The sequence below is a fragment of the Arachis hypogaea genome, chromosome 15, assembly GCF_003086295.3.
Source record: "Arachis hypogaea cultivar Tifrunner chromosome 15, arahy.Tifrunner.gnm2.J5K5, whole genome shotgun sequence".
Classification (NCBI taxonomy): domain Eukaryota; kingdom Viridiplantae; phylum Streptophyta; class Magnoliopsida; order Fabales; family Fabaceae; genus Arachis; species Arachis hypogaea.
The window spans coordinates 66490806-66509084 of NC_092050.1; the positions used below are offsets into that span (position 1 = coordinate 66490806).

The window sequence follows — 18279 nt, forward strand, 5'->3', positions numbered from 1 at the left end:
CCGCACATGTCGCGGCCTCAAGGGCCTTTGACCATGGTGTCAATTTCATCATGCCATTAATTCCAACGTACACCATACTTGGACACCACACATTCTTGTACTTTGTATCTAATTAAGTAACATTATTATATGGCTTTATTAATCTTTAAGAAAACCATTTCCTTTTTTTAACCTCTCTAAATGCTTCTCCCACATCCTATCATATTTTTCATTTTTTTTTTCTTAAACCATTTTTATAGCACTATGTTATGGTACACTTAAATTTAAGCGTATTCAACAATACCCATGATTCCCGACTCAGTAAACACTTATGAGAATGTATAGACGTCTACTAAAAAGCTCTCAAAGCAGCAAATAATAATAATATAATAAGAGTAAAGACCAAATCCGATTTTTGTCCATTTTTACGAAGGATAAAGTAATCTCTGTCCAAAAAAAAAGTGACACTTTGATCCTTAACTTTTTTATTTTGAAACAATGCGATTCTCCGTTAAAAACATTGTTAAATAATAATAAAAATTAATTTTGTGGGGGTTTTATTTGTATTTTCTGGGATTTTAAGGCCCTACAAAAATATTTTTAACAATTTAACCAATTACTATCACTACTACCACTACCTTTTTCATTCTCCTTATTATCACTCCTACCTCTATTATTTTTATTCTGTAACCATACTTTATCATCATCATTATCTCCGCTACCGTCATCATCACCAATACCAATATTATCAACATTAGAGTTCTCTTCTTTCATTTCTTATTCAATATTATTTTTTTCCTTTAAAAGATATTGTACTATAATTATTTTTTTTTTGGGCATCATTTTCATCAATAGTTTTTCTTCACTTAACCACCATTGGTGAAGGAATTTTTTAAAAACGAACTTATTAATAGTTTGTGGAGGTTTAAAACTCCCACAAAATACAAATAAAACTCCCACAAAACTAATTTTTATTATTATTTAATGAATTTTTTAATATAGAGATCCTATTGTCCCAAAATAAAAAGGTTAAAGGTCAAAGTGTTCCTTTTTTTTACAGGGATCACTTTGTCCTTCCTTCATGAAAATGGACAAGGACCGAATCGGATGTTTACTCTAATAATAATAATAATAATAATAATAATAATAATAATAATATCTTCCAAGATTTTACCATTTGTACTAACTTTCTGATTAGCACCTACATAGCTCTATTTAAAGGTGGTTGTGAACTTTTCCAAGAACAACACGTAACTAAAAAGCAAGTTTTGGTCAGAATTTGATTTAGAAAGAGAAACTTGAAATCCTTTTTTCATAATCATGCTTCCCAAAGACTAGTCACGGATTGAAAACACATGAACTGAAAATCTGGACAGTGGGTTTAGAAATTATTAAATATGCCAATATTTGAGTAAATATTATAGACTAACCATGTAATTGAATTAGTAGAGCAATGTTTTCAACATTTCCGCCGCTAACATGAAAAGAGAAACATTCTCAACACCAATTGAATCAATGATAAAGAGAATAATATAATTCTCAAATCAATTATTTCCTAACCAAAATAATGCAATCTAAAAAAGTTTGTGAGATTCAAAAAGGTGCATCATCAACAGGAGCAGGTAAATTGAGATCAATTAGGCATGGAGCAACTGTAGCAGGAGCTGGCCTAATGACCAGTGTGTTCTCTTCAGATCCTCCAACAAAATGTGATCTTTTGTGACCCCCCAATGCCTGTCCTGACCTAAACATTTTGTTGCAAATTGGACACTCATGTTCCTTGTTCTTCTTTGACTTCAACTTCTTCTTCTTCTTACTCTTTTTCTTAGTCTTACCCTTGTTGTTCTCATCGATCTTCTTGTTGCTGCGAGATTTTGATGCATTAGCAGCTGCTGCAGGGTATGAATCAGTGTCTGTGCTGTTGTTATTAAACTCATCGCTTACGAATGCAGAGAAATCTTCAGTTGTGAAAGACTCAACCTTCCAATGCTTGTCACCGAAACCGGTAATGCCATTTGGTTTGTTATTCTTCTTGCTCGAAGAATCGTTGGCTGCTGCCATTTTCTTCAACAAGGAATTGTTTCTGCTTCTTACACCACTCCTCGAATCAACATTGTTGTTAACTTCATCATCATCAGAATCTACATTCTTCTTGGGACCATATCTGAAATAGCCTGAATCCGAATTGTCCGAATTATAACCAATCTCAGCACCCTTGTGTTGATTCTTCTCATGATCCACAACCATAACCTTATTGTAGGTGTCAACAGAAGGCGATTTCCCCTCAAGAACAATCGACTTGTTATCGGACGACTCAGCGAAAAGCACGAATCGACCCTTGTAGGTGTTATCCTTGGACAGCATCATCAAACACCTAGCAACCTCTTCTTGCTCCTGCTCAACCTCAGACACAGAAGAAGAAGAAGAAGAACAAAAAGGTTTGCGGTTGTTTTTGGAGAGGTTCCTGAATCTCATCCTCTTGGATCTCCTAATTGGAACAGAGGTTTCAGTATCAGAATGACTATCCATAAGCAATTTCTGCTTCTCACTAATCCCAGAATTGGATTCAAACTGAAACCTGTTATTGGAATTGGAATTGGTTCCTCTTTCTTTCTCTGAGTGACAAGCCATGTGACCACAGAGAGCCTTAAGCGATGGAAAACCTTTTCCACATTCTTTACATAACTTGTTGTGATTGGCATCCACAAAACTCTTTGTTTTCTTCGGATTCTCTCTGAGTCCATAACCATATCCACTACCGCCATAGCTGGAATTAGAACCATTAGTTGCCAAGAAATCGTGCTTCCTCTTCCTGTTAGGATATTCAAACTCGAGTATTAAAGAAGAAGAAGATGAATTGATATTAGCATAGGGCATTGTTGCTGATAGAGAGTGTTCATTCATCATGTGAGTCCTTATGTGACCCCCAAGAGACTTGCCACAAGGAAACTTCTTACTGCAATACTTGCATACAAACTTCCTTTCCTCCATTCTTCAAAGATTTTTCAAATCTTAATCAGATTTCGAATCTTAATTCAATACTTCATTCTTGTTTATTATTATTATTATCCAAAACAACAGAACCGACCCAGAACAAGGAAACAAGAACTAATAACAAGACAAGACTTACCTCAGAATCTTATTTTTTTGCAACCAGTAATGAACGAAGGAATGAAGCACAAGGAAACCATAATCCAAAGCGGTGAAAGGAGAAAAAAAAAAAACAAACAAAAGGGATAAAAAGACAGTGCTGTGTGAGGTCAGGGACAAAGCTTTGAGATCAAGCACAGAAACAGATCACGAAGCTTGTTGCTTTGAATCAGGAGTTGGTTATGAACGATGATCAGAAAAAACGAGAACTACTGCGTTTCAGATGTGACAGTTCTCTCACTTTTAAGTACAAGAGAGGATCAGCGACCCACAGAAACAAAACGGCACCAACAAAAACAGAACAGAGAACAGAGAACCCAATTAATTTCCCCTTTATTTTTTTTTTGTCACAAGCTGCGAAAATTAATGCGGGAATGGAATAAAACCCAAGGGAAAGATCGAATTTTGATGAGATGGGGTTGGTTTGTTACCTGTATTAGAGGCTTTGAACAAGCCCTCAAGAAGAAGTGACCAACGCACACTGCCTCTTTGGTTTTTCTCTTGATTGTGTGTGTTTGTTGTAGCTGGAGGAGAATTCCATGCTGCATGGAACTAAAATAAATAGTACTAGTACTTAAATGGATTAACAAGGTTGGTTCGTACAAAATTATTTTAGAGGCTACGGATTCGTTACTCCTACTTTTATGTGGGAGTAACATTAACCATCATAAAAATATTTATAAATAGCACCCCGTTTTTGTATTTTTAGAAGAATTTATAATTAAACATTTATCCCTGTATTTTTTCTTTTTACACATTCTTCCTTTTTCTTTTAATCAGTTTCAAAAGAGACGAGACATTTGGCTCTGCTAGGGTTCTTGCCTCCTTCTACCAGGTCGCTGGTTCTCTATTCCTCTCCCTCTGTGGTCCCTATCTCTGATCATCGTGCACCGTCGTTGGTTCTCTGCTCCTCACTGTGCGCCGTCGCTACTGCTCTGCTCCTCCCCGTGTCTCGCGTTCGTTGGTGGGTGATCTCGCCGTGTCTTGCTTCCGTGTCTGCTCGAAGTCAAAGCAACATTTCTTCTCTTGTCTGGACTCACTTTGACTCTCTGCTTTAGTTCGGTAGTTCAATTCAGGTATCTCTCAATTTAGTTTCTTTCTTCTCGAAGTTTCAATTTTTCAATTAAGAAATGGAAATAATATGAAAGAGTCTAATCTGCCGCCGCGCAAAATGCCGTTTTTTGCTCCTGCGAGCTTCTCCTCCTTCCTGGAGCTTTTGCTCTGGTAGCTTCTCCTTATCCATTAACGTGCCTTCGCCTCCTCGATCTGTTTCTCAATTTGCGTTCTAACTTCTCACTTTTAGATCTGTAACTAAATTCACATCCTCTTGTTCTGATTACTTCAATGATTGTTATATGCTAATTATTCTAATTACATCCTCTCTCAATAATATTTTCGATTTCGATTTTGAATTCACTCTTAATTATTTTTTCTAGCATTTCATCTTTCATGAGGCTTTGATAATTGACTGGATGCTCTTTATTTCTAACTCTGTATGTTCTCCAGTTTTTCGGCTGCATAGCAAATGTTTTGCTGATAATCTGTTTCCCTGTCTCCTTACTTTTGCAGCCTTCCCCAATTAAATCTTGTGTAAAATATGGATGATGGACTGCTGAATCTTTATTGCTGTTTTTGGTATTTTATTTATTTAAATTTTTTCGTGGCTAGTCTGATAGGATGTCCTTAAAATTTGTAGTATTTTAGGCTGCAGATTGGAGTAGTGCTACTTCCCTTTATGAACAGGCTGGTAAAACAACATTATTTATTCATACCTTAAATTCTGATAATATAGATAGAGATGTATGAAAATTAAAGCATGTAACTCTTTAATTTTGGCAGCTAATCGATTTAGTGTTGCCAAGGATTATGAGAGATCAAAAGCAGCATATGAGAAAGCTTCCAAGGGACAAGAGATGCTTGCTTCGTATCCTTATTTATAACTGGTTGTTCTATAATCACTGTGAAAGGATTCTGTGTTTCTGTGTCCTTGACAAGTAAACCAGCCCTTGGGATGCAGCTAAGCACATGGAATCAGCTGCTAATATGGCAAAGGAACTCAGAAACTGGAGAGAAGTTGTGAGCTTCTCTCGAAAGGGCGTCGGAATTGTACATTGAGTGTGGGAGGCCACAACCTGCATCAGATGCTCTTGCAAAGGGAGCCCGGTATTGTTTGGTTTCTGTTTTCATTTTCAGTGTTCTATGCTTTAAGGATTTTGTTAAAGAACAAGTGAAAACAAACAAAATGAACTTTATGGCTTGGAGGTGCTGAATTGTGTAAATGATATGTAGCTTTCTTTATTTTCTCACTATGCAGTGCTTTGGAAGAAACCATGCCTGAAGAAGCTATTCAGCTATATACTGATGTCATTACAATTCTTGAGGAAGATGGAGGAGGATAAATGGCCTTTGATTTGTATCGTTCTGCTACTGCTGTTTATATAAAACTTGAGAAGTAAGTCTGTGTAGTAAAGTATGAAGTTCCATTCAAAATTTTCTAGCAATTTTCCTTGAATGCTGATTTTGCAACATTTTCCGGGGTATGTTTCTGTAACACAAAGGTATTCGGACGCTGCGCCTCTCCAATTGAAGTTCGGCTTAGCAGCTTCCAAGTGTAATGCTACCAATAGCCAGTGCAAGGTTAGGATTGATTTAATTTTGCATTCTGCATTTGAACTGTAACTGTATATATATTGTATGTTGCTGTGATGGAATTTGCTTGTTATTTTTAGGGAGAAATTCCTCTAACAGAGATGCTCATAAATGCAGGCATATCTCAATGCAATTATTATCTACCTTTATACTAATGACTACAAGCAAGCAGAGATGTGTTATAATGACTGCTCTTGGTGAGTTTCTGCCTCCTTTCTTGTTAGTTTCCTTTTACTATAAAAGATTGAATGTCACTTTAATCAATTATTAATATCTATGGATAATATGGTTGTGTGGTGTGTCTAGGATTGATGCTTTTTGCAAAAGTGACCAGAATCGCTGTGCTAGCAATCTCCTTGCTGCATACTCAGATGGAGACATTGAAGAAATCAAACGTATCGCCCAATCAAGCAGCATTTCAAATCTTGACCACTCGGTAACCTAAGTTTGTATATATTACATTTCCTGTGTATGATCATATTCAGATTTCATACAAGGTGGTTTTAGAAGAAGTTCTAATAACTGTTCAGTCAGAAAATTCATACATCAGAGAATCAATTTTTTAGAGTGTAATACTGATATCAGTTTCTAAAAGATTTTTAATCCTCAACAAATTTTAATTACCAAATCAGGCTTTAACCTTTTATTTTATTAGATGTCAAATTTTGGTAAAAGGTTAGACAAATCGATCCCTATTATTATGTAACAAAGACACAACAGTTGCTAAAAATTTTTAAATCCTCGTATTAGTTCTTCTATATTAATGAAAAGTTTGATGTTAAGACCGATTAAAATATTTGAAGAACAAAATATTTGGCTACAAATTTTCTTAGAAATTAATTTGGGATATTACTTATTTTTCACTATATATTTTGTTACCCTGTCCCTAATTACATTGATTTCTAATGTAAGCATACTGAGTGGTAAGAAGTAAGAGCTTGTGGCACAATTCTTGTGATGTGAACTAGCCTTTGTATGAAACTTAGTATGTGAGTTTTGAATTTTACAGATGATTAGGCTAGCAAGGAAACTGCCAACAGGAGATGTGAGTGCATTGAAGGGTAACACTGCCAGACAGGAAGACCAGCCTCTGGATGAAAATGACCTCACTTAACAATTCTCCGGGCCACATTTCTTTTATTAATTTTTCGTTTCCGACATACCATAAGAATATTTTGATCTTAAGAACAATGAAACTTAAAAAGAGGTTTGGTGTACCAAGTGTACCAAGTGTTCAATCTTATTCAATTTAAAGGTGACAAAAATTGTGAATGCTATGCTTTATAAACATGTCTTGGTATACTAGGCCCTGTAGGAGAACAATACTGAAATATGAACTTAGAAGAGAGTAGCCAAGGACATGAAAAGAAGATTTTTAAATATTATTTCTGAATTGTTTCACTTAGAGAGTGATTACATACAGAATATAAAGATTATTTACAACCTAATTAAGGAAAGAAAATAACAGGTAATAAAAGCTATTCAAAACAAATCTGCACCAAATCTATCCTAATATAAACAAATATGTACTAATTATAGAATAATTACAACACAAGGGTTGAAAGTGAAACACATTATTTGAGGAGCAAAGTTCTCCATGTATTGTTTCTATTGATATCAATCATCATTTATATATCAGCAGCATTTCTTTTTCTGTTTATATACAGAAATTTAGAGATAAATGGAGATCTGTAAGGACGAAATCAATAAAGCCTAATTGACACCAAAAGCTAGCTTAAAAAGAAAAATATAAATATAAAAAAGAAAAGTATAAATGGGACCGGCACTAGCAACTACAATGGGTGTTTAATAGCATTAGCCACCTCTAACTAACAAGTTCACTCTATTACTAGGAACAAAAGAAAATTTTATATCTTGGCCTTACCCAGAATTTTCTTCAGTTTAGTTTATGAATGGACCTAACTACTGAATAAATTGATAAATGACTAGAGAGATCTTATTCTTCTTTTATCTACAACCTTTCTGGATCTCTTCGATCAACGCTACGAATGCCGCTCTCCATTGAGTAACTTGTGAATCAGAGCTAAATAACTTGAGCATTGCACTCAACTCGGCAGGACTGGCCTTTTTTAGGAATCCTTGTAGCAATGACTTCATCTCTTCAAATGAATAAAAATGTCCTTCTATGTTATCTTCTTGCTCCTGCTTTATCAAATTGAAGCCGAAAGTTTTGGTCTTGACATCACCCAGAGAGTTGCTTGAACCATTTGAGCACTTAGAGGCATCATTTCCACTGCCTGAAGATTCAGAGGAAAGTTCTTTGTGATGCCAGTACTCTACACATTGATGACTGGGATCTTGAGCTTCAATGGCCTGAAATTGTTTGCCGGAATTGATTAAAACTTCAGAAGTTAGATCATAACTTCCTCAGTGGCTGAAAAGATCTTCAATATTTGAGATTGCGTTACCTGAATAATGGATGGCTTAAGGAATCCGAACATTTTATGACCATTAATGCTTTGCAAAACCTCCAAGGGAGGGAGTTCTTGTTCACCTAGACTCTTACACCTCTCGATCTCAGCGTTTAGTCTGTCAAGAATTGTTTCCCAACACTTATCCGCTGATGTGTTTGTGAAAGCTTCAGTTGGATGTTCTTCCATGGTAACCTGGAATATATTTTACAAAATGTGTAATAAACTTCGATCAAGAACTAGTCAATCATAGGTGTAAAACCAAAGAGAGATACAAGGTCAGAAATAATACCTTGAAAAGAGGACCAAGAAATCCAGCATCAGAGATTTCAGAAACATAATTACAGGGTCTTGTTGGATCAAGAATACTAAAGAACTTAACGCGGCTCTTGAATCCTGGATAAGTTTACCAAAACAATAAAAAAGTTGCTCTTCAAAAAAAAGAGTGCTCTGTCTTCGACACAGAATATGAAAGCTGGCTTATCCTGTAGTTATAAGTAGGAGAACGGAGAGAACACAATTAGCAATATTTATTTTAGTTAACAAGATCATGCATGATGAACAAGTAGCTTTTCAGTTTGGGATAAAAACCATTTGTCAAGTAGCTTACCAGTTTATGGTTTTTATCCCAAACTTGACAAATGGTTTTATTTTAGTTAACATGTATTTTACCAGTTTGGGATACAGATCAAAGGCCATTTGTCCTCCTCCATCTTCCTCAAGAATTGTAATGACATCAGTATATAGCTGAATAGCTTCTTCAGGCATGGTTTCTTCCAAAGCACTGCATAGTGAGAAAATAAAGAAAGCTACATATCATTTACACAATTCAGCACCTCCAAGCCATAAAGTTCATTTTGTTTGTTTTCACTTGTTCTTTAACAAAATCCTTAAAGCATAGAACACTGAAAATGAAAACAGAAACCAAACAATACCGGGCTCCCTTTGCAAGAGCATCTGATGCAGGTTGTGGCCTCCCACACTCAATGTACAATTCCGACGCCCTTTCGAGAGAAGCTCACAACTTCTCTCCAGTTTCTGAGTTCCTTTGCCATATTAGCAGCTGATTCCATGTGCTTAGCTGCATCCCAAGGGCTGGTTTACTTGTCAAGGACACAGAAACACAGAATCCTTTCACAGTGATTATAGAACAACCAGTTATAAATAAGGATACGAAGCAAGCATCTCTTGTCCCTTGGAAGCTTTCTCATATGCTGCTTTTGATCTCTCATAATCCTTGGCAACACTAAATCGATTAGCTGCCAAAATTAAAGAGTTACATGCTTTAATTTTCATACATCTCTATCTATATTATCAGAATTTAAGGTATGAATAAATAATGTTGTTTTACCAGCCTGTTCATAAAGGGAAGTAGCACTACTCCAATCTGCAGCCTAAAATACTACAAATTTTAAGGACATCCTATCAGACTAGCCACGAAAAAATTTAAATAAATAAAATACCAAAAACAGCAATAAAGATTCAGCAGTCCATCATCCATATTTTACACAAGATTTAATTGGGGAAGGCTGCAAAAGTAAGGAGACAGGGAAATAGATTATCAGCAAAATATTTGCTATGCAGCCGAAAAACTGGAGAACATACAGAGTTAGAAATAAAGAGCATCCAGTCAATTATCAAAGCCTCATGAAAGATGAAATGCTAGAAAACATAATTAAGAGTGAATTCAAAATCGAAATCGAAAATATTATTGAGAGAGGATGTAATTAGAATAATTAGCATATAACAATCATTGAAGTAATCAGAACAAGAGGATGTGAATTTAGTTACAGATCTAAAAGTGAGAAGTTAGAACGCAAATTGAGAAACAGATCGAGGAGGCGAAGGCACGTTAATGGATAAGGAGAAGCTACCAGAGCAAAAGCTCCAGGAAGGAGGAGAAGCTCGCAGGAGCAAAAAACGGCATTTTGCGCGGCAGCAGATTAGACTCTTTCATATTATTTCCATTTCTTAATTGAAAAATTGAAACTTCGAGAAGAAAGAAACTAAATTGAGAGATACCTGAATTGAACTACCGAACTAAAGCAGAGAGTCAAAGTGAGTCCAGACAAGAGAAGAAATGTTGCTTCGACTTCGAGCAGACACGGAAGCAAGACACGGCGAGATCACCCACCAACGAATGCGAGACACGGGGAGGAGCAGAGCAGTAGCGACGGCGCACAGTGAGGAGCAGAGAACCAACGACGGTGCACGATGATCAGAGATAGGGACCACAGAGGGAGAGGAATAGAGAACCAGCGACCTGGTAGAAGGAGGCAAGAACCCTAGCAGAGCCAAATGTCTCGTCTCTTTTGAAACTGATTAAAAGAAAAAGGAAGAATGTGTAAAAAGAAAAAATACAGGGGTAAATGTTTAATTATAAATTTTTCTAAAAATACAAAAATGGGGTGCTATTTATAAATATTTTTATGATGGTTAACGTTACTCCCACATAAAAGTAGGAGTAACGAATCCGTAGCCTATTTTAGAATATGAATATTCAATTTGTTATTTAAATTTTTTTTAGAAAAAATATAGAGGCTAGCAACTTTGTTAAATTCTGGCCAGCATGTAACCAGTAAAAAAAAGTGAGTCATTAGATGAAATTTTACACCAATCTCACACCATTAAAACTATTTTGATGGCTATTTAATAGTTACAAATCACAAAAATTACTAGTACCTAGTATTTTTTTTTTAATTGACTATCCTGTTTTTAATTGCACTGTGGATTGATACGAAGCACGTGTAGTTAGCAACTTAGTATGGAACTATGGATTGAGAAGAGAAGAGTTTCGGAGGCTTCTTTTCAATTGAACGGTCAAGATCTAAAGTTGTGTAGTTTGTGGTATGTCAAGGAGGATTACCACATAAGACCAAAGGAGTGAGAAAATTGGTAAAGTAAAAGGATAAGTTGAGGAGTTTATCTTTTTTAAATTAAAATAATAAAAAATATATTTTATGAAGGTTATAAAATTAATAATAATTAATTTTTTATTTTATTATTTTACTAACTTTCTCATTTTAAAAGATTTAAATTCCACACCAAAAAGTAAAGAGAGTCGTTCTGATAAAAATGTCAAAAACGTCTTTTTTTAAAGATATTTTTTAATAATTAAAATTCAACCCATATAACTTATTAAACTGTGTTATTTTATTAAAATTAGACCAGATAAATTAATTTAGCTGAAAAACTAATAAATTAAATTTTAAATCGGTCTAAATTAATATTTTTTATAGAAAATAACTACAATATTCCTATTATAAAAAATAACTAAAATATTTTATATATATATATATATATATTTTAAAAATTTTAAATCCTAATTTTATGACAGCAAAAAAAAAAGGATTAGAATTTAGAATTTTCAAAATTAATATATATAATAAGAGTATTTTAGTTATTTTCTATAATATAGGTATTGTAGTCATTTTTATAAAAAAAATATTAATTTAGACCAGTTCAAGATTTGATTCAGTATTTTTTTGATTAAATTAATTTATTTGGCCTAAATTTAATAAAAATAACAAAATTTAATCAATTATATGTATAAAATTTTAATTATTAAAAAATATTTTTTTTAAAAAAATATATTTTAGACATTTTTATCTAACTAGTTCCCAAAAGTGAAACATCTAAACTTTACCATAAAATTTTGTCTTTGTTAGCTTCTTGTCGCTTCTTTTTATTTTTTATTTTTTGGATCATAACTTTTTCTAACTTCTAACTTCTCTAGGATGGAAATCTCTAATCGTTATTATTTTTTGCTTTTTGGAGCTTAGCTCCCTCAGTTATTTGCAAGCCACCCCACTTGCTTCACCATAACGTATTTAATTTTACTTTTATGATATTTATTAGTAGGCCTTTACCACGACGTAGAAGTCATATTTTTCACAGAGCAATGCTAGGGGGTCAGCAACATTTGTGATTGGTAGCCATCAACTAGCCATCAATGATGATTTGATGGTGTAAGATTGGTGTGAGATATCATCCAATGACTCACATTTCTCTGCTGGTTACATGCTCGCCAAAATGCAATAAAATTGCTGCCCTCTAAACTTTTCCTTTTTCACATGCGGAAGTTCAGTGACTGAGTTAGGTATATACATTCGTTTGTTGAGATTGAAATACACACAGCATCTTTCTGCGAATGCCACATATATGTTAGATTTAATGTTCTTTTTAACATATGTAAATAACGATGATCACATGTTTAGATGATTTTTTTTTATTTGTTGGTTAACAAAGGTGCAGGTCCTTACAATTTTTTTTTAACGATGATACCCCAAAATCATTAACCATCGCATTTCTGATCAAATATAAAATATATATTAAAAATAAGTTAAATTATACATATATTTATATAAATACTATTTTTTGGTGTGTATATAACATTTTTGTTAGATTTAACGTTCTTCTTATGCTTTATTGATTGATATATGTTTTTTAGTTTATAATTTAAGATGTGATATTTAATACTCAAAATTTTTATATTTAAATAAAGACTAACCACCAAAAATACTCATAGAAGATATAGTCGCTGACCAAAAGATCCATAATTGATCGAAACTAGGCTGCTATCCATATAGGATTAGCTGTTTGTTAAAATTGACAAAACCATGAATGTGCTTGACATAATGTCCACGATGTACCATTGTGACATGACATGTTAATGTCAATTTGTAACCCCTATTTTTCCAATTTTGATATTGTGCAACATACCAACCAAAGCTTTTTGTTGTCGTTCTTACTCCAAATTCAACACCTACTCCCAAAGATTTGTCATAGACCATGTCAAGGAAAAGAGCAAGCCCTTTGATTAACAGCAATTGGAGCTTTTCAGGAGATTCAAGTTTGAAAAAGAAGCATGAGAAATTCTGAATGGGAGATGCTACTGTGGTTCGAGTATTCAATTTCCTTTCTGGAAGGTGGGCGACATTTGTGAGGTTTACTGGTGTCTTAACGGGTACCTATTTATCAGTTAAATAGTGATGTTATTTTATAAACCCAGGCTTGCAATTGTTTTTGTTGGGTTGATGAGATTGATGATGAGTGGTAAAGTTTGACAAGAGCTGTGATTGGGAGACAACAAAATAAGCATTAGTATGTTTTTCAAGACACGGAGTGGAATCTAAGCATGCTGGTGAAGATGGAAAAGCTAGAAGGTGAAATCAAGGCTTTGAGGATTTGGATTGTTGATATTTCATTTGGGTTATTGTTGTGCTTGATGTTTTTCATGTACATTCTTATGAAGATATAACTCAAGAGTTTAGGTATGGAGTTGGATGATGGTTGTAAGCTGCTAATGTATTCTTTGTTGAACCATAATTTTATACCTCGTAATTATTATGTAATTGAACCTTCAGTGAAATGGAATATGATTTCCTTTTTGCATCTTAAATGATTAAATGGCCGAGTGTTATGTTAGAGCTAAGGATTAAAATAGATAGTCACTAATTTGATTGACAATCGTAGAAAACAGAATGCAACAAATATAATAACTGACATTGACTCAGAGAATAATTTTGAAAAACATAACCTGTAATAAATGTTCAACACACTTGATCCACAAAAGACCATTAAAAGGAGCTGATATGTGGTCAGGAGGACATTTTCGTCATCTTAGAGCTAAGGGACGGAATGATGATCTTGTCATATTCAAGGATCTGAATTCTAGAAGAATTGTGCCATGCCAGTCTTGACATCTAGAAGACCAAGAGTCCGTCTCAAAAACAGTGGTGCTGAAAGGGCGACAACTCATAAAGCCCATTGGGCTAAGTCAGGACAGCAAGAAGGCCAATAATGCTTTTCAAATTCAATTAGAGAAATAATTTATTATTAATTTTCGAATTTTTAGGCATTTATGTTAGTTTGTTTTGTTGTTAGAGTTTGTTGAAAGATTTGAATTACTCCTGATTTGCTTAGTAGTATTTTTAGGGATTTTAAATTTAAATCAAATCTGATCTAATCTAATAAGATCAAATCTGATTTAAATTAGTTATCATATCTTTAGGATTTTAAAAATTTAAATCAAATATGATCTAATCTAATAAGATCAAATCTGATTTAAATTAGTTATCTTATCTTTTAGTTAGTTTGTTAGGAGCCTATTTAAACACCTCTGGTGAGACCATTTGGAATAACTTTGATGAATAAAATTTTCCACGTTTTTTTAAGTGTGATTGAGTGAGGTGAGTGATTTGCTTCGCTGGTTGCATGGAGAAGATTGAGTGATTCAATTTTCATCGCTCTGATCTAAGTTGTCAAGGACAGGTTCTTTGAAGGTCTAGTAGGGAGTCCCTTCCGATGACCTAGGTTGCTAAGAACAGATTTCTTAGAGGTCTAGTAGGAAAAAAACCCCTTTATCTATTTTTTTTTTATTTTCTTATCATCTGGTATCAGTTACAGGTCGTAGGTAAATTTTTATTTATCTACACGTTTCATGGGTCTTGTTTAGTCTTTTTTTTCTTTTAATTTCTGTAAATTCATGTTAGAGTCAAATAAAAAAAACGAAAAAAAAATAAATTTCTTTTTTTTTTTAATTTTATTTTTGCAATTTTTCTATCTTTAAGTCAGTGTCTGAAAAAAAAAACAAAAAAAAATGATTGAGTATTACAATAGTGATGACGACGGAATCTCATATGTGAAAAAGGGTTTTCGGTTGAAAATCCCTACATTTAAAGGAAGGAACAATCCTGAAGCTTATTTCGATTGGGAAAGAAAGGTAGAGTCGATTTTTACAAATTGCATCCTTTCAGAGGAAAAGACGGTTCGACTAGTACAAGCCAATTTTTCTGATGTTGCCCTTATATGGTGGACTGAATTAGGAAGATCTAGAAGACGGTACGGAAAGAGCCCAATTTGTAGTTGGGAGAAGATGAAGAAATTTATGAGGAGGCAGTTTGTGCCCTCATCATACCACATGAGGAATCGAGTTGTGCCATCATCATACCACAATGAATTTTTTGGAAGATTTTGTAAGTTGCAACAAGGTTCACAATCAGTAATGGAGTACCACACGAAATTTTTATATTTAATGGGCAAAGCTAATATTAAAATGAGTCCTGAGGTTCTTATGGAACGATTTTTGTTTGGATTACGTGAAGAACTTGTAGATACAGTCCAACGTTACCGTTATGCAACCATGGAGGATTTGGTCAAATTGGTCATTAACTGGGAGCAAGTGCAACAAATGATAGATCGCCATAACAAGAGGAATTCTTCTACGCCTATCTTTCATTCTTCTTCAAAGCCAGAGATGGAAGAATTTGTTGAGTATGCTGTAGAGGGTGATGTGTCCTTGGAAAATTCAACCGTGCAGAATTTCTCAACTGGGTCCTTGGGATGTGAGCAATTTGAAAAATATGAGAGAAAAGAAATTGAGAAAGAGATTGAGTGTTTGAGTGAAAGGAATCCATGTTTGATTGAATGCGAGAGTTTTGAGAGAAAATATGAGAATAGTGAGCGAAAGGAGTCAATGAGTGACAAAGAAACTGATAGCAATAAACACACTTGTGAGAGAGATCTAGAAAGTTCTAGCTTAGACAAGAGTGCATTAGTATCATTGAATTCCATGGAATCCTTAGTTTCTCATACATCTAACAATGAAATTCCTAGTGTTTTTATATCAACTTTCCCAGGCTTTGTAGATTCACTGATCAACTATAAAGGCATTAATATAGATGAAAAGAAAGGAAGACAAATTGCACACTTTGAACAAGATGGTGAAACTATGGTTGGAAAGATTGAACTTGCACACATGAAGGACATAGCCACAATTCAGTGGGTAGAGAAGAGTCATCAAACCATGGTATTTAAACCTGGAGATTGGGTTTGGATTCTTTGGAGGGACGAAGAGCATCTCATGCAAGATTCGAGGACGAATCTTTTTGAAGAGGGAGAGAATGATATGTGGTCAGGAGGACATTTTCGTCATCTTAGAGCTAAGGGATGGAATGATAATCTTTTCATATTCAAGGATCTGAATTCTAGAAGAATTGTGCCATGCCAGTCTTGGACATCTAGAAGACCAAGAGTCCGTCTCAAAAACAGTGGTGTTGAAAGGGCGACAACTCATAAGCCCATTGGGCTAAGTCAGGACAGCAAGAAGGCCAATAATGCTTTTCAAATTCAATTAGAGACATAATTTATTATTAATTTTCGAATTTTTAGGCATTTATGTTAGTTTGTTTTGTTGTTAGAGTTTGTTGAAAGATTTGAATTACTCCTGATTTGCTTAGTAGTATTTTTAGGGATTTTAAATTTAAATCAAATCTGATCTAATCTAATAAGATCAAATCTGATTTAAATTAGTTATCATATCTTTAGGATTTTAAAAATTTAAATCAAATATGATCTAATCTAATAAGATCAAATCTGATTTAAATTAGTTATCTTATCTTTTAGTTAGTTTGTTAGGAGCCTATTTAAACACCTCTGGTGAGACCATTTGGAATAACTTTGATGAATAAAATTTCCTTAGTGCTTTATGCACGTTTTTTTAAGTGTGATTGAGTGAGGTGAGTGATTTGCTTCGCTGGTTGCATGGAGAAGATTGAGTGATTCAATTTTCATCCCTCTCATCTAGGTTGTCAAGGACAGGTTCTTTGAAGGTCTAGTAGGGAGCCCCTTCCGGTGACCTAGGTTGCTAAGAACAGGTTTCTTAGAGGTCTAGTAGGAAAAAACCACCTTTATCTATTTTTTTTTATAAATTCTTATCAGGAGCCTTAGGTAAGGTCTACAATAACGTAGCAAAATAACCTGCTTACGTGTTACCCGATGTTCTTGCTCCTGCTTGTACTACATTTACTTGTGCTACTCCATCTTGTCATGCGCCAACTGCTACAAAAGCCTGATTTGGACTTGCAGCCAGTAACTCCTTTCTTTTAAAATTTCTTGAATTGTGGCCGACCTATGTATAACGTTGATAAATAGTAGTTTAAAAACAAAAATTTGTATATGAAAATCTAATAACACAAACATATTTTAAGAACTCACTTGAAGACAGAATTTGCATGTTACTTTTTTTTTTTTTTTTGGACCTGGAATTTGCATGTTACTTGAGTATATTTCCTTTTTGTTCTACATAGATCAAAATTGACTTTTGGAGCATCTCTACTAGTATCTCTCTTAGTTGGCCTTCTAGGGTACTTCTTGTATCTTACTAGTAAAATTATGAGATAATTGATATATGAGCATCTTTAGTTTTTTTTTATTATTTTTTTGAATAAAGTTAGTAATTTTTTTGTTATAATTGAGATTTTATATGCTTTAATCAATGTTTCTTGGAGTTGCTTTGAGCTTTGGTACGTATAAAAAATTGTAAAAAATTTTAGGCAAGAACAAAGGAGGAGAAGGACAACTAAAAAAGCTCAAGAGAGAACAAAAAAGTGGCATGTAAAAGGAAGCAACCCCCAGTGAACTAAGAATTGAAAACAAACCTAGGGAAGTTCAAAGAGAATTTGCAACCCTGACCTCTTCATACTCCAGTAAGAATAACTTGAGCTATAGAGGTCCAAATGAAGCGGTTCTAACGGCATTAGAAAGTCAACTTTCAGAACTTTCCAATGATATATAATAATAGTGGAGATGCGTTTAACGCAGTCTTCTCCTGCATTGAACATAATCCCATCTCAAATCCAATTGAACCATGCTGTATAACGCAAAGATCTATGCATCTAACGCAGCTTCCCTTGACCTCTTTATACTCCAATGAGCATAATATGAGTTAGAGAAGTCCAAATGTAACAGTTCTAAAGACGTTAGAAAGCTAACATTCAGAGCTTTCTAACAATATGTATATCTCTAGAATGGACTTGAGTCTAACATAACCTCCTCCTGCATTGAAGGCAGCCACACTAAAGGGACAAAAAGCACTTCTAAGGGGAAAAAAGCCATTCATATAATGCATGGGCCAAATTAAATTACACTTCCAGTAGGAAACCTCCAACCATGCGTTATACTTGAGACACCATGCATATAACACATGGGCTTGGAACACCTCTAGTGGCCACTTCTCAAGTCATGTGTTCTACTTGCTTCCTTTGCGTATAACGCATGGCTTGAGCTA

The 18279-nt window shown here is 34.3% G+C and overlaps 2 protein-coding genes and 1 pseudogene across 3 annotated transcripts; 1 reads left to right on the forward strand and 2 right to left on the reverse strand.

Annotated features, from left to right (window-relative positions):
* Positions 1–1491: 1491 nt before the first annotated feature.
* On the reverse strand, positions 1492–3743 carry LOC112750352 (uncharacterized). Of its 2 annotated transcripts, none has more exons than XM_029292795.2 (2): positions 3561–3743; positions 1492–2791 (listed from the first exon to the last, which is right to left on the reverse strand). In XM_029292795.2, exon 2 carries the CDS (start codon positions 2608–2610, stop codon positions 1573–1575), a length of 1038 nt encoding a protein of 345 aa, XP_029148628.1. In that variant the 5' UTR covers positions 2611–2791; positions 3561–3743; the 3' UTR covers positions 1492–1572. The 2 variants fall into 2 exon arrangements, with proteins under 2 accessions (XP_029148628.1, XP_029148627.1); XM_029292794.2 differs by having other exon boundaries at positions 1492–2971; positions 3561–3692.
* Positions 3319–7043, forward strand: LOC112748505 (gamma-soluble NSF attachment protein-like; annotated as a pseudogene).
* A 312-nt stretch (positions 7044–7355) lies between these two features.
* Positions 7356–8613, reverse strand: LOC112750353 (lysine-specific demethylase JMJ14). Its single transcript, XM_025799049.2, has 3 exons — positions 8503–8613; positions 8208–8405; positions 7356–8112 (listed from the first exon to the last, which is right to left on the reverse strand). Exons 2-3 carry the CDS (start codon positions 8397–8399, stop codon positions 7747–7749), a joined length of 558 nt encoding a protein of 185 aa, XP_025654834.1. The 5' UTR covers positions 8400–8405; positions 8503–8613; the 3' UTR covers positions 7356–7746.
* Positions 8614–18279: the final 9666 nt, after the last annotated feature.